The 15,703-nt window shown below is 40.5% G+C and overlaps 1 protein-coding gene across 1 annotated transcript in view; it reads left to right on the top strand.

The window, feature by feature from the left end:
• LOC133981105 (A-kinase anchor protein 13) overlaps positions 1-15,703 on the top strand; it is a 106,421-nt gene that overhangs the window by 67,658 nt on the left and 23,060 nt on the right. The window contains 11 exon segments of the mRNA XM_062419993.1: positions 376-722; positions 2,739-2,786; positions 5,664-5,841; positions 6,258-6,360; positions 6,921-7,043; positions 8,963-9,005; positions 9,244-9,355; positions 12,226-12,385; positions 14,443-14,510; positions 14,606-14,672; positions 15,307-15,457. Of these exon segments, the coding sequence (XP_062275977.1) occupies positions 376-722; positions 2,739-2,786; positions 5,664-5,841; positions 6,258-6,360; positions 6,921-7,043; positions 8,963-9,005; positions 9,244-9,355; positions 12,226-12,385; positions 14,443-14,510; positions 14,606-14,672; positions 15,307-15,457 (1,400 nt within the window).

The raw sequence follows: 15,703 nt of genomic DNA, 5'->3' as shown, positions 1-15,703 counted from the left end.
GCCAATGAGTCCTAACTTTTATTCTATTCTATTCTATTCTATTCTATTCTAGGATTTCTCTGTTCCTGTAGCTGGATGACTAAAAGATCTCAGGGTTAAAGGTTCCACTTCCTGTTTAAATGTGGGAATGAAGTTAATACATAAGAGAAAGCAGCTACTTTTACACACAGACCTGGCCCCTTAAATAATAAAATGAATAAACATTTGATCAGATTCTGGCAGTGAGTTCAATCATTTTAAATGAATAAAGGTGTTCTTGTGATTCATTGTAAAGCATACATTTTAAATGGTGTTTCTTTTGCTTCGGCCCTGCAGCATATACTGGGCAGTGAGGTTTTTAAATAATAACAATAAATATCTTTTGGTTGTCTCCAGAGTGACGAACCAGTGACAGGAGGAGACAGTGCCAGCGAGGTTTCCGTCTCCTGCTCCTCCACAGACGACACCGCCAGCGTCGGCCCGTCCAGCTCCAGTCCCGAGGGTAGCCAGGGCCTGGGCTGCAGCTGGAGCCCAGAGGAGTGCATCCAGGCTGGGGCTCCCATCACTTCAGACGGAGGTGGAGGAGCGGGAGACGCTGAGGACGAGGCCAAAGACAGAGTGACAGAGGTGCCGAGGCGCTCCTGTCTCCTGCGGAACAGCCTCCGCTCCTTGTCGCCTCTTCGCCGCCACAGCTGGGGTCCTGGAAAGAACAACGGAGGAGACGCAGAGATGAACCAAAGGAGGTGATAGATTATATCAACATTTCAACATTAGTCTCAGAGATGGGATTCATAATTCTAATTATACTCTCCTAGTTATTGTTCTTTAGGTATAAATTTGATGAAAACATAAGCATAATATATACAGGAAAAAACACGGAAGCCTCTGGAACAACACAAAAAAAATTCTATATTTATTCTGTGGGGTTGAACTGATTGTGAAATGCAGAAGGAATGATTCTTCTCGGCTCATGACAGTTAGCTGCTGGTGTTATTGTGGTGTTAGTCAGTAGATGTCAGTAGACCTGATGTGTGCAGATGTCAGTATCATTAGAGCTTGTTGATGTCACTCCCTCTGTGCCATGTTGAGTGCTTCCTCCTCCTGCTGTGAGCAGCTGTGTTGCCATTTGTCTGGTGTTGGTAGAGAGCTACTGTAGCAAAATTGTACCCACACAGATGCACACTCACAAAGACATAAGAGACACATAGGGAGGTCAACTTGTTCACACTCACAGCAGCATGTACAGTAATCAACAGTTAACACTTATTTCTTCTCATTTACACACACACACAAACAACACAAATGCAGAGCACATCAAGAACAAGACCATGACGTCTATTTAGTTCTCTCTGCCAGAACAGCAGCCTTTCATAGACTGTCTGCAGAGTAGTTTACCAGTCAATATAAGGCCTGTGCCACCATGTTGGAGTGAAAACAGAAAAACGACTGCTTGTGCATTTATAACTTGCTATTTTTGTGATATTCAGGTTGAGCAGATAGAGCCATTATCACCAAGCGTTCATCTGTTGTCTTTCAGTGGACGTAATGACAGAGAGTAAAATCGTTTTTTGACCTGAGATGCCTTTAACAGATAAACATGAGGCACCTAGAATACATAAGAAGCATACAAAGTGATCGCAAAGAGTGAATACCATTCAGAAAAAGGTTCCTGCTGCTGCTTAAGGTACATGCTAAGTAAAGAATAATGGTTGTATTATTAACCTAATTACTGTGTCTATAGAGCTATCATGCACATTTAAAGTGAGGCCTGATTTGACCCATTCTACTGTATTGTCACAATTTAATGGAATCATTTGATGTTTTGGGGAATTTTCTTTTTTACTTTCTTGTGAAGAGTTAGCTGAGAAGATTATTAAGTACAGTATGCAGTTAGCAGTTGGATAGCTTAGCTTAGCAGTAATACTGGAAGCATGGGCAACAGCTAGCCTGGCTCTGCACAAAGGTAACACAGTCTAGCAACCAGCCGTTTTAAAGGTCACTAATTAACACGTTACATTTTGTTTGTTTTATCTGTACAAAGAATGACATGTAAATATTTAAAGTTGTGGTTTTTAGAAGGTGTTACTTGTGGGGCCTTTCCTTGGTTCCTGTTTCCAACTAAGAAATAGCTCCACACATCATTTTCTGTGAAATTACAATATGTCATTTTTATTTTTATGGCCGGAAGCATTGTTTTTGTTGCATTGTTTGTCCAGGGAGTGTTTTCAAATTTGGCACAAACGTCTACTTGGACTCAAAGATAAAATGTTCCGTTTTTCGTCGTCAAAGGTCAAGGTCACTCAAGGACCTCACATATACAGCAACTTGACTGGTTGGCTGAAGCATACAACCGCAAAGCAGTATTTCTAGATACCCTGTTTGTTTTTTAAATGAGTGAGCGTTAGAGGTGTGGGGACAGCCAGGGTTCCCCTTGATATTAGTGTGTTTGCTTCACATTTAACATACAGATATGAGACTGATAATACAATACTCATCTAACTTTTGGTGAGAAAGCAAAGCGTATTTCCCAAATTGTTGAACTATTCCTTTAAGATGCTGAACACTTCTCCAGCATGGTGGCGAGGGCCTCGGACCACTACCACAGATGATAGTAACAAGAGATATCCAACTTTCTAGAAAGATTATGGTCTCATCATTGAATGAAGTTTGTTATTCATTCATTAATTATATTTTCATTAACCTGCCATCCCCTCATCATCCACCGCTTCTTGTCTCCGTCTCTCTTCCATCACCTCCAGTTCCATCCGTAGCCCTGGTGAGGGCAAGCCGACCCTTCACAGGAGAAGGTACTAATAAATCACATCATCTCATGTATTGTTAAGATTGACTTGCGGCTAGGTGACGGGTACTGTTAAATTCATGTAATTCATGTACATGTAGCCTTTGTGGGTCTGGAAAGAATGATTTTGCTCTGTATTCACACACTGGAATGTGCTGGAAATACTGTAGAACAGGCATGCCCAAACTATTCCACAAAGGGCCACGTGGCTGCAGGTTTTTGTTCCAACCAATCAAAAGCACATGATTCGACCAATCAACTGTCTGAAGACTGAAATCAGCTGATTACATGAGTCAAGTCTGGTGTGCTCCTGCTTGGTTGGAATGAAAACTTGCAGCCACATGGCCATTTGTGGAATAGTTTGGACACCCCTGCTGTAGAAGTAATAGATAGTTGAGACTCACTAGTGTTTTGTATTGCAGTTGTAACAAAAAGCAGCCATTGGCAGCCATAGTATGTTGGCTAGAGAACACAATTGTAATTTTTGTTTTTGTTTTTGGTGTTTTTTGGTGTCATATGTTCCTTTATGGAATTTGTTCAAGACTGTAAAGACATCAGTGAGTTTTGAATCCAGTCCTGGAGAAGACACAGTGCACTAGCAGTAAAGATGGGATGGAAGTTATTCTGAGGTGCAGAATTGCTCCAGTTGCAAGAAGAAGGGCTTTGTTGTGTTAAAACTGCAGTTTGGCTAAGAAGAAGCAGTAAGGAGGAAGTAGAGAGGAAGCTCAGTTAGGGTGGATGATAGCAGTCTCTAGTGTAGCTTAGGTGTAGTGTGTTTGGTTTTGGTTGTAAAGGAATTGAGATGGGACCCAAGTGACATGCCAGGTTTAGGTTTCACCCTTCTGGCATGACTTCAGTGCAGTTCAGGAGACATTGGAGGATCCTAGATGGAGTCCAGAATGACATTAGAGTAAGTTGTTGACATTATAGTATAGACAACATTGATCTTTTCACTGAACCCTCTGCCAGTGGATTTGATTGGCTCAGGAATAGGTCAGTGGATTTTTTTAAGGTCACACGTGCTAATAAGCGATTTAAAACAGTTTTAAAATAAACCTGTAAGTTCCCTGTAATGGACAAACAAAAACAAAGTTACCTCAAACATATCTGACATTTTATGGACATTTCTTTACTGCAGTTTGTTGTTACTTATCAGCTGACACATGATAACAATATATGCTTGATAAGCTAATATCAGTTCAATGGTATTGGCGTGGCTATTTATCAGTCAGACTTTAATTAGAACTTGGCTATCATGGTTGGAGATCACTGCCGTAACCTTCAGTCCAATTTTTACAAAATTCAAGATTTGTATTGATTGGTTCTGCAGTAGCTGCCACAGCACTGTTTTAACAGTGTTAATAGTCTCTGAGCTTTTTCTGGAGGGTTTTGCATTGCCTGAAAAACAAGCTTGGGTTTCCTGTCTTCTACAAATATTACCACAACACTGCAGCAGGAAATACAATTGTGTTTGACAATATGAAATAGTCTACAGCACAGTAACAAGTGGGAGGAGTGATCTCGACTCCTGATATGTCTGAACACTGTCATTCTCCTCTGACATCTCAGTAACTCAGTCCTTTCCATAAACTCCTCTGTATGCTTCATTATTACTTTTCCATGCTCACTTTTCAGTCTTCCCATCACTCCTCTTCATCTCCATTCTTCCCTGACAAACCCATCTACCTCACCCTCTGTTAGTATCACCTGGTGCCTTCCTGGTTCACCCCACAGCCATGATGTGGAAGTAGTTAGTTCCCTCAGGTACAATGTGTTAAAGTGTGTGTGTGACATTTCTTTCTTACTAAGGACACATGACCTACTTTGACTAGAGAGTATTTACATGCTGCTTGATTTGCATTTGCCGTTGTTGTGGGTGTGTTTTTTTTTTTTTTGTGTGTGCATGTGTGTGTGTAAGTGTCCTGCCCAATCATATGCAGTGTAACTCAGTCAGTAGCTTCCTGCAGCAGAGAGAGTTGCAACAGCTGCTGGTGTTATTCATCGTTTGAGTAGCGAGGCTCTTCTGGCTCTGTAGAATAATATGTAATAATACTGGTAGGAAGCAGGCCTTAATATGGCAGATATAGTCATCTTCATCCACAGCCCTGAGGATAGGTGAGTGCTGCTTTATGTTGGCAACTGATAATCTAGCCATGATTCTTTTGGTCCAGTGCAGTTTAGTTATGTTTGAATTTGATGGAATGATGATTTGCTGGATAATGGAGTGCCATACCAACCCAAAGGCTAGAGATAAGAGAGAATTACTGCCAGAGCTTTAACTATCACCAAGTCTGTCCCGAGGCAAATAGAGCTATAGCCACCTGGCGTAGCTCATCCTGAAATGTAGCTGTAGTTTTCCTCTCCATAATCATTGTATTGGATTTTTCAAGGCCTCTTATTTCCAGTCATAGATCGATGTAATTGGGTTTGTAAATCACAGCAGCCCAGCTCTCTATGCTGATGCTGATGTTAGAAGTCATTTGCCACCGTTTCAGCTGTAAATCTGCTCTGGAGCCCAGTGATAACTCAGCTGGCTAAACACTGTGCCGGACCAGCTGTGTGTGTGTGTGTGTGTGTGTGTGTGTGTGTGTGTGTGTGTGTGTGTGTGTGTGTGTGTGTGTGTGTGTGTGTGTGTGTGTGTGTGTGTGTGTGTGTGTGTGTGTGTGTGTGTGTGTGCGTGCGTGCGTGCGCGTGCGCCTATTTTAGTTTATTGCACCAGCAGCTGTGTGTATCTGAAATGCTGTAATGAATAGTCCAGAGAGACTAGTAAAGGGTGCGTGTGTGTGTGTGTGTGTGTATGTGTATGTGTGTGTATGTGCGCGTCTGTGTGTACAGTCATTCATCCTACATTGAGGTCACCTCTGCCTTCTGTTTGTCCTCACAGCTACAGCTTGGAGGGGCTCAGCGGGGGCCAAGAGGAGCTGAGGAGACCCACCACCCAGGGACCCCGAATCCTCGAGCCTTTAAGGATGCTCCGGCACGACAGTGATGATAGGGGCTCCCTGGTTTCTCTAACCGAGGAGCAGGAAGAGATGGAGGAGCACAGCAGACTGGACAACCAGGTCAACTAACACACTCATCACATCTGTCCGTTAGTTGTCATATCTTCATCTACTCACGCACTCAACCCGGAGGGAGCCTCCAAAACATCCTCAGCCTAATTCACACGAGAGGAAATATGTATTTGTAAAGCTTGTACATAAACAAGACTTATAAACAGTCTGGGAAAATGTGAGACTTGTCAGTTTGGGTATTAGCAAGAATTAATAAACATCACTTCCCTCAGGCTGCTTCACTGCACTCACATTGAATTTAAAACAAACTGAACACAACATCACAAAATCATTTGAACGGTTTCCCTTTTCAGTTTAATCGTTCCTGTTTTCAGATAAGCAACTGGTGATGTTTTTCTCTGCGTTATCTCTTTTTTTGCACTGTCATACATTGTGTTGACATACCTTTGTCCCTCTTGCTCTAGAAGTCAAGGCGGTATCGACCTCTGCGCAACAGCTGTCCTCCTATGACCCTGCCCCTCACCAAGTCTGTATCCATGCTCGCCATCAGCCAGAGAGACATTGATGGTGAGTGTTATATGTAGCTGTGTTGGGGGTCAGATATAATATAAAATTATAATCACATAAAGTTAGTAAAATAAGTTTGTTTAGTTTCAGAGTAAGCTGTGCCTGATCAGACCCACTTGTTACTTTCACCCTCTTTCACCTTTTTATCAATAAGTTTGCCGTCTTTCAACCTGCTTTAAATTCATGTTAATGATATCAGAATTACAGGTAGCGCATTCTAAATTAGCCTGTAAAATGTGAATCAGAATGCCCAATGTGTGGAAGGAATATTAATGGAGGACAGATACATGTGTAGATGGAAATATGTTATATAGAAAGGTAAGAAGATAAGGAGTATAAATAAATACAGTAAACATTGAGTTACCCATTTTCTCAGTTATTTGCAAGACTTTTAAATCGGTTTATCAGTGCGTTTGTCCTGTTTTAAAGCTTCTCTTTATCTTAATATTGCCCTGATCCATCCCACATTCTCACTGTTATTAAGTGTGATATAAAGTTGCTCAGTTTAAATAAGTGATGAGTGCCTGCTGTGGTTCTTTCCTCCCTCCCCGCCTCCCCAGCGGTGGGATGCATGAGACGAAAGAGGCGAATTTCCTTCTCTTTCAACCTTTCTCCCCTCACCAAATCTAAGTCTGAGTTCACTTATGGGGACTCTTCATCTAGCGATGATGAGGATGACATGAGTAAGTAAAGTACTGTAAACTTAGCTGCAGTAGAAATCAGTCTTTATGCCAGAATCAGAACAGTAGTTGTCCCTTTTAGAGCCCTGGATCCTTTTGTAAGAGCCTGTAACACAGAGACAAAGGCGACATTACCATGTGAATATGAGAATAAATGATGCCCTTTTCCTGCTGATAAGGGTCCAGTTCACATCGTGACTAACAGTGAAGACAAAAAAAAGTTTTTTTTCAATGAAAGGACACAGTTATGATCATAGAAACACTCATTGTTTATGAGCTAGTAGTTTGCTAAGTACTCAGATCTATGCACCCTGTGACTGGAAGTCCAGTAAGGTCTTTATGACTCCTCTGGGGAGATGACAAAAAGCTTCCTGGAATCACTCAAACAAAACCACAAAATGCTTGATGATGTATTATATTAAAGACTACGGTAAAGGTTGAATAAGTTATGCAGTCTAAACTTGTCTGGTGCTGGGTGAATGCTCTGAACACACCTAAATGCTTGAGGGCAATAAAGCTAACAGGTTCCACTGCAGCAAACTTGTCATAAGAAAACCACTGATTACAGCTGATATTAAGTTGCTTGCAGTGTTGAATGTGCAATTAGAACGAGCACGTAGCAAAATCATTGGTGTAGAAAACCACCTTTCACCTAAGCAGCAGGCTTTGTGCTAGTTATTCCTGTCAACGACATATAAACGAAATAAAACTGCAGCTTCTCCTGTCCCCTGCACGGCCCAGTATTTAGCTGACCTTTAGATAAGTTTTTATTTTGTCTGCTTGCAAAAAAATGAAACACAATTGCCAAAAAGAAAGCGGAAAAACATTATCATAAACACTGCAGGTGAACTGAGGAAGCCCTTTCTTCCCTGCAGATAAATGTGAGCCTGTCAAAGACACTGAGCCATTCCTCCCCTATTCTTATCTGGAAGATATTTCCAGTAGCGTTCCCCGTCTCCCTGACTGTGTCGCTAGCAACACAAGCAGGCCAAAACTTTGCCCTCATTATCCTGTTTTGGGGTCTGACTCTCTGATGAAGAGCAGGCGAGCCATGCTTTGCATATTTGCGTGCACGTCAGAATATTTAATAGAAATTATTGTTGTCCTCTGAAAAGGATGCCTATACTTAACTAACCAAACAAGTAGAAACTCTGCAGTGTATGCTTTCATTTACATCTACATATTGGTCATTTATATTATGTGTACACAGATTTAAAGTAAAGAAGAAAATAACAGCTTGAACAACTCTTATATACTGGATACTCAATACTCCTGTCAATCAAGCAAACATTCTCCAAAATATACCTCTCTTCAGGCCTTAGTATCTTGATTAAACAGTATATTTTTAAACAGACACCAAGATACACAAGCGTAATTAGGTATTGACAGCATCATGTCTAGAGGGAAAAGTAAGCACTGACTGTATTTTCACTGTGAGTTTGGATTTCTACAGTACGCAGCCAGACATCTTTTGGAGCCAGAATTTAGCAGCCATTAATGGCACTGAATCTAAAGGCAGTACTGGCTTCAGCTTTTGGCTTTTGTGCTGGCTGCCTCATCAGTGAAAGATTCATTTTGTCATTGGCACACAGCTCCACAAGAACAGCTAAAGGTTGAATACCTTGCTCAAAGATATTAAAAGTAGCAGCTGAAGGACAGGAGGGCATTGGTTATTCAATGCTTTACCCAATTCTTGCAGCCAGCACTGGATCTTACAACCAAGAATGATTTCTGACCAACAGGTCAGTGAAGTCATGAACTCACACTTAGGGAAAACAGGACAGTGGTACATCCTCCAACCAGAGGGAAAAAAAGAAAACTCCCCCCTCAGATAATAAATACACTTTAAAAGAAAAGAAAACATTGTGTCCTGTCATAACAGACCTCTGAATGTTTGTCCTACTGCTCTTGTTTCTTTCCAGGTATGAAATCGTTTTCTAGCACCTCTGGATCACTAGCATACAGGTCAGTCCAGCTTAAACATTATACACATATTACCAGAAATCTGTTCTTAAGGCTTTTAATGCAGCTGGGATTTTTATAGTCTTATAAAGAAAGTTTGGAAAGGTTCTCTGAGGCAGTGTGTGGTTCTCTTCATGGAACCTTTATAGTGCTGCAAAGAACCATTTACAGAATGTGTGGTAGAATGGGTATGTCTGCAGAATGCAAGTTAATGATAGATGTGTGTGTGTGTCTCTTCCAGTATATCAGAGGAGGAGCCCGGCCCTCTACGGAGTGACACTGAGGGAAAGAATGTGACGAAAGTCAGCCGGACCTTCAGCTACCTCAAGAACAAGATGTACAAAAAGACCAGGGTGAGGAAACATGGAGATTTGAATTCTCCAGTTTGTGATGCTGTCATACAGTAGATGTAACATTTGTTTATCTATTCTCACTGTGAACACCACTCTGCCAGGGAAGGGCCGTCATGTATGCATGTATGTGGTAAAATAGCAGTCTCCTTTCATATCTTTCTTTCTCCGTAATTTACATTTATTCCTTCGAGCAAGGATGACTGAAAACCAGGCAGCTTTTCAACCTCCATCCACATTCATGCAGTATCACACTTTCACACTGGGAGCTGCCCCGTACATCTTCTCCTGTTGGCCTCTGAGCAGCTCTAGGAGTAATGGTTGGGGGTTGCATGTCTTGCGTTTAGGCAGGTCGGTGTTTCTTGTAACTTCCTCCATTGTGATTTCCTCAGTAGGGTTGGTTTTGAGACTATGACCTTTACTGGTCACAAACCTGAATCTTCGGTGTATGAGAATGGTCAAAGTTGTCTTTTTCTCCCTCAAACAGCCACATTAGGTGATTTATCTTTTTACAAATTTCTTTTTTACTTACTAGATGATGCTGATTATTGTGTGACATATTATTATTATTATTATTATGACTATTTTAAATCAGGTTAAATGGTTTTAGATAAAGAAAAATTTAAAAACTTGAACTGGATCAAGTCTAACCAGTCATATATAGACTTTTAAACTGCACTGATCTTATTTGGGTATTACCATGACAATATGTAGTTACTGAAACTTGTGTGTGCTCGCTGTAATACTGCAGCCCTTGCGAAGAGACACTGAGGGGTGAACAGGAAGTAAAACAGGAACACAAAGTTGGCTGTGGTTTAATAATCTCCTCACTAACCTCAGCCATTGCTTGCTTTTAAAGGGACAGGATAATTAAAACTCGCCGCAATCTGAGGCTGGTTAATCACTGTCAAAGGCCAGTATTATTGATCTTGTAGTCTTGTAGCCTTTACTCAAAGACAGTTAGCAAAACTTTGATGTTTAAATTGTGCACATTAATGCTGCTGCAGCCAAGGTCAGAGTTATTGGATTGCATTCAAAATTGACAAATATATTCAGAGACTACAAAAATGGCCACTTCAGCAACCACAGGGCAATCACACGCCACTTAAGTGAGTGAGTGAAAGATTAAAAATGATCTTATTCTCATTAGTACACATTATTTTTTCTTGCCAAACACCAAATGTCCAAACTATGTCATTTAAAACTATTGTGAGTTGATCTGTTTTTGTATTTACTGTGCACACATACAGTTTCTCTACAGTTTTGAAAGTCTGACTGTTCTGGAAGGGGATCTAGTTTCTGTAGTTTTGTCATACTATCTGTACCAGAACGAAAGCAGAAATAACACCTCCTTCAGCGAGCCAGTCACTTCCTCAATGCAGACTGTTTGATGGAGACTCAGCGCTGGTAGTAACTTCAGCTGCTCTGCAACAGCCAGGGATGTTATACAGGAGAATCACAGGGAACCATTGCTTCTCACAGAAATGGAAAAATTGGCTGGAGGTAGGCTTACAGAGTGTTCTGGTTTCCCAGTCAAATTGTAGTGAAGGAGTCTGTCACAATATCATGTTAAAAGTTGATGGTGTGCCGTTCAAGGCTGATCTGCTTCCTGATGGAGTCAGTGCTTTTGGTGTTTTTGTATCATCCCTTTTTTTAAATCTATGGTTTTGACTGTCAAACATGATTATTTGTCCATTGCTTCTGCTACTCAGTGACCTGTGAACGCACGTTGCTAAAAGAAATCGTGCTGAGAATCTTCTTTTGCTTTTTATATTTTTTCCGATAAGTTGAACTCTTGTCAAGCATGATACCATCAGTCGTGATTCTTGTGGTAAACAATACTTTATTAGGCCTCTACTGTCCTGTACTTTGTTGGTGTGTTTCGCCAGTGGTTAGACAGCTTTTGTTGCAGGAAGTGAGAATGCCAAGTGTTGTAATAGTTACAAAACATGCAGTCTTTCACTGTGGTCCAGTCAGGCTTATGATATCTTGAAGCAACTGAACAAAATGAGCTCTAGTATGTCAGAGCTCTGTGGTCCCCTCAAACCAAGAGGCCCAGGGCTGGCCATTAAAATGAGCTGGAAACTCCATTTTCCCATTTCCTCTGGGTTTGGGTGGAGGCTCTGTGATGTAAATCCAAGAGAATAAGAGCTCTGTTCTTCTCAGCATCACTTTATGGGATCGTGATTCAGCTCAGTGTACGGAGATGATCAACAGCTGAAAGATTGACCTCGCCCATTAATGCCGAAGCAGCAGAAAGACCGCCCTGTTATGGAAAGGTTAAATATTTGATTCCCAGACAGTGTCTCATCAGTAAGTGTCTTTTCAGAACACTGAAGGCTTCTCTGCTCATTCATCATAAGAGGGTTTGAATAAGAGTTTAACAGTAGCTGAAAAATGACAATTTTTATGTGCTGTGTCGTTACATATCAAACAACATATCAAATTCCAAACGTTTTTGAAGGAAAATCCCACTGTTTTTTAAATGAGGCAAACTTGCAAAGATTGTCTAAATCAGAAAATAACCACATTTTAAATAGTTTTGTAGTCAGACAATTTGTTGTCATTATTAATAATGCATCACTTAATATGCAAGAGCCCCTGCTGTGCAGTACATCAGAGTAATAATGTTGCTCTGCTGGATTCAGTTGGAATTGAACTGAAGCATCCGGCTGAATGCTGAGACGGTTTGTCAATGGCTGGTAAATTAGTCTAATCTACAGGCAAGCCGAGTCTCATTCTTTTCTGAACATTTATTATACAATTCTGATAGTCAAAACTGTTTTGTTTAACTTCAAGTTACCTTCTTGTCCTTGCATGGTCAGACTGTGTTATTAATCCTCTGTTTTGTTTTGTTTTTCTTACATGTGCAGGAAAAGGAGCGAGACAAACGGGACAAAGACAAGGAGGGAAAGGAGAAGGACAAGAAAACGGTGAATGGTCATGTATTCACACCAGTCAGCTCAGGCCAGTTACTCCAGTGCTCCCATTGCAATAAGGCTTTCAACAATAAGGAGGCTTTCCAATGCACACGTAAGTACCTTCTTTCTCTTCCCCTGTGTGTTCTTAATTTTCCTTTTCTCCATTGTTTTCTCGATCCTTTGTTTGTTCTTTGATTGTTTATTACTCACCGGGATTCCTGTTGCTTCAAGTCTGATTAAAGCACTTTAAGTGCTGAAATGCTTAATAATTCATTAATTTTATTGTAAATTAATTTCCAATCTGAAAAAAACACTAAATCCTTAGCAACATTGAACGTAAGGCCAAAAAAGAAGCCACAGTTTTAAATATAAGGCCCTTAGTGGATGTACATGGCCAGGCATAAATCATATTGTCTGAGACATCATATCACATTACTGTAAAGGCCCAGTTGGTATATTTTAACCATATAATCTAGAATTATATTCACATATTTAATCAGTGTTTGGTATATTAAACAAAAGGCAGAATTATTGTTATTTGTTTCTCATATGATCAGAATGGAAAATAGCTGCTTAAACTCCTCGGTTGATGAAAACAAATCATTAACAGCATCATAAAATATAAATAACTTATATTATTAGTGTCTGAATAGTGTCCGTTGTTGTGCAAAAAAGACCTTTTAGTGTTCTCTGTATCCCATATTTATACCATATTAGCTGTAAACAGCTGCAGAATTGGTCATACTTGGCTGAACTAGCTTCATGATCTGTTTGAAGTAGTGAAACTGACTAGAGGGCTACTTATAATGTAACCCAGTCAGGCTTTCAGTGCAGACAACAAAAAAAAGCGTTGCATTGTTTTCCACTGAAGCAGCAGCAGCAGTCCTAAAGAGGATGTAGTTTATTGCACAAGCCTTTGGCGCAACCCCAAAAAAACCCTAAAAAGGAGAAACCAGCTCTGCGATGGATCGCAGCGATGCTCTTTGCTCCTTGACAAGGCAGACTTGCAAAAGCAGCTCTTGTTGTGTTCACTCAGTCTGGTTGGGATTGTTGGAGCCACAGACAGTTCTGAGGGTGTTTTCGGGAGGTTCATACTTGCAGATGTCTGGCTGGTGTCCATTCAGCAGACAAATACAGTGATCCTTTGTCCGAGATTAGCTAGAATTAGTGGGACCTCCACAAAAGCAGTAAAATACCTTTATAAAGCAATTTAAAAGGGGAAAATCACTATAGAAATTTAAGAGGGTTTTAATGTGGAGGTTATACTTTAATGTGTCGTATAATCCACTCAGCAGATACTTTTATCCAAAGTATTTTACAGTATCAGAAGTGCATACCCTTTCTTTGTGATAGGTGGAAATGAAACAAAATGCTGTGACGGGTAGAGTTACACAGGGTTATTTTTTTGCCCAGAGACCATAAATGTGCTGATGTAATCCCAAGAGCGGAAACATTGCGTGCATGTAGCATGGAAGACTAGGACTGATAGTGGGTTTTTCGGGTTTTCTATTATGCAACATGTCTGTTTCATACACTTCTGTCTATTGGGAACATGTCTCTATGAAAGTTAGTAGAAGCTAACTTGTTGTGAAGCTACATTTTGACATCACAAGAAACATTTGTTCCTCTCACTGGTGCTTCCTGATCGACCGCTTCAGTTATTTTCTATCTTTACACATAAATATACATAATGTTCATATAAGAATATGTTTTGGCTACATAGTCAGCTCACAAAAATGATAAGCAGTTTGAAAGTATATGAGTTTCTATAGGAAAACAGGAATGTGAGTTGTTGATTGACTAAATAGAGTTTAGACTATAGCAAATCTTATTTTAGCAATCTTGAATGATGACCAGTGTTCCAAAGTGGTGACTTGGGAATGTTTACATAATTGAAAATGTTCCCATGCAAGTCAGTTTTAATGTGTGTGTCATTCCTAGACCTATCTTTCTTCCTCCCCCTTCGTCCACAAGCAGTATTACCCTTCGATTGCATCACATGCTTTGCTCCAGTCTGTCTTTCATTAGTGGGCTGGTGGAGTTTCCTGGCCAGCTATGAAAACCAGTCAGAGTTTCTAGCCCCCACCTTTCTGCACACCCTCAACACCCCTACCACCACTCTACTACTCTCATAGTATTCATGGAGTGTTCTGTTACTTTTTTTTCCAGACTGTAATGCTTCCGTCCACAAGGGCTGCAGGGACAGTCTGCCTGTTTGCGCCAAGGTGAAGATGAAGGTAAAAGTTCCCTCAGAGTTACTCTAACACCGATTTGGTTTTATTCTGTTTTTCTGCAGCCAATATTGACACTTTTTTTCTCTGTTTCTGGCTAATTGCCCAAGCAGCAGCTCGCAGCACCAGATTCAAGCTCTTTCTCCACAGTCACATTGAGGAACAAATGTGAGTGTCAAAATCAACTTGGATTTCATTCATATTCTTCAGTGTTTCTTTACAGATTTGATACCAAAACACAAAAGCTGTTAATGTTGTTTTGTTTTTTTTAACCTTGTCCCAGCAATTATTTGCACCAAGGGGTAGCTTAACGTGTAGATTATGTACTTACTTCTTGTGTACTCTAAAAACCGCAAAACACAGGCTATAGAGTCAACAGAAAATACATTTGTGCAATAAACCTTACCGCTATTGGGTAAAAACATACACACACACACACACACACACACACACACACACACACACACACACACACACACACACACACACACACACACACACACACACACACACACACACACACACACACATCCCCAGTCATTTTCATATTGATTAGTTGATGGTCCAAGGTTCATAAAACCTTTTAAAACCCATTGGAACATTTCAGAACTGTCTTGTCAAGAGGCTAAACAACAGTTGCTTTTCTTCTGTCTTGAAACGTTGTTATTTTGGAAATGCAGGATTCAAAGAGTCACAAAAACTGACCCAGTATGTTCCACAAGGATCCTATTAGAATCTCCTGTGGTTGTTTTGGGATTTGCAGGCTAGCGCTAACTATAGCATATGTCTCATTCTTGTCCAGCTGGTGGGACAAGAGAACGTCCTTGGTCAGCCATCTTGTCCCCAGAAGATCATTCTTCACTGATTATCCCATCATCACGGAGACACACAAGTATCATGGCCTTCCACGGCAACAACCTGTCCAAGAGTCTCTCCATAAGCAACATTGCTGGGTGAGCTCTTGTGTTTTTGTGTGCTTGTATTTGTAAGTGGAATATGTGCAGTGGTATGAGGTCAGATCATTACATTTCCAAAGTAGAATGTTTTTGTTGTATTTAACTTTTGTATTTGTATATCAAATATGTTGTGATATTAATGTTAATGAACATAAATTATGTTGTGACTTAATGTGTCTTTTTTGTAACAACTGCAACTACAGTACATTTAAGGATAACAGTCTCTTCACATTTAACAAATGT

Source organism: Scomber scombrus, chromosome 1 (assembly GCF_963691925.1).
Source record: "Scomber scombrus chromosome 1, fScoSco1.1, whole genome shotgun sequence".
Taxonomy (NCBI): Eukaryota; Metazoa; Chordata; class Actinopteri; order Scombriformes; family Scombridae; genus Scomber; species Scomber scombrus.
Note: the sequence above shows the minus strand (reverse complement) of the source record. Positions and strands in the feature narration are given on the sequence as shown.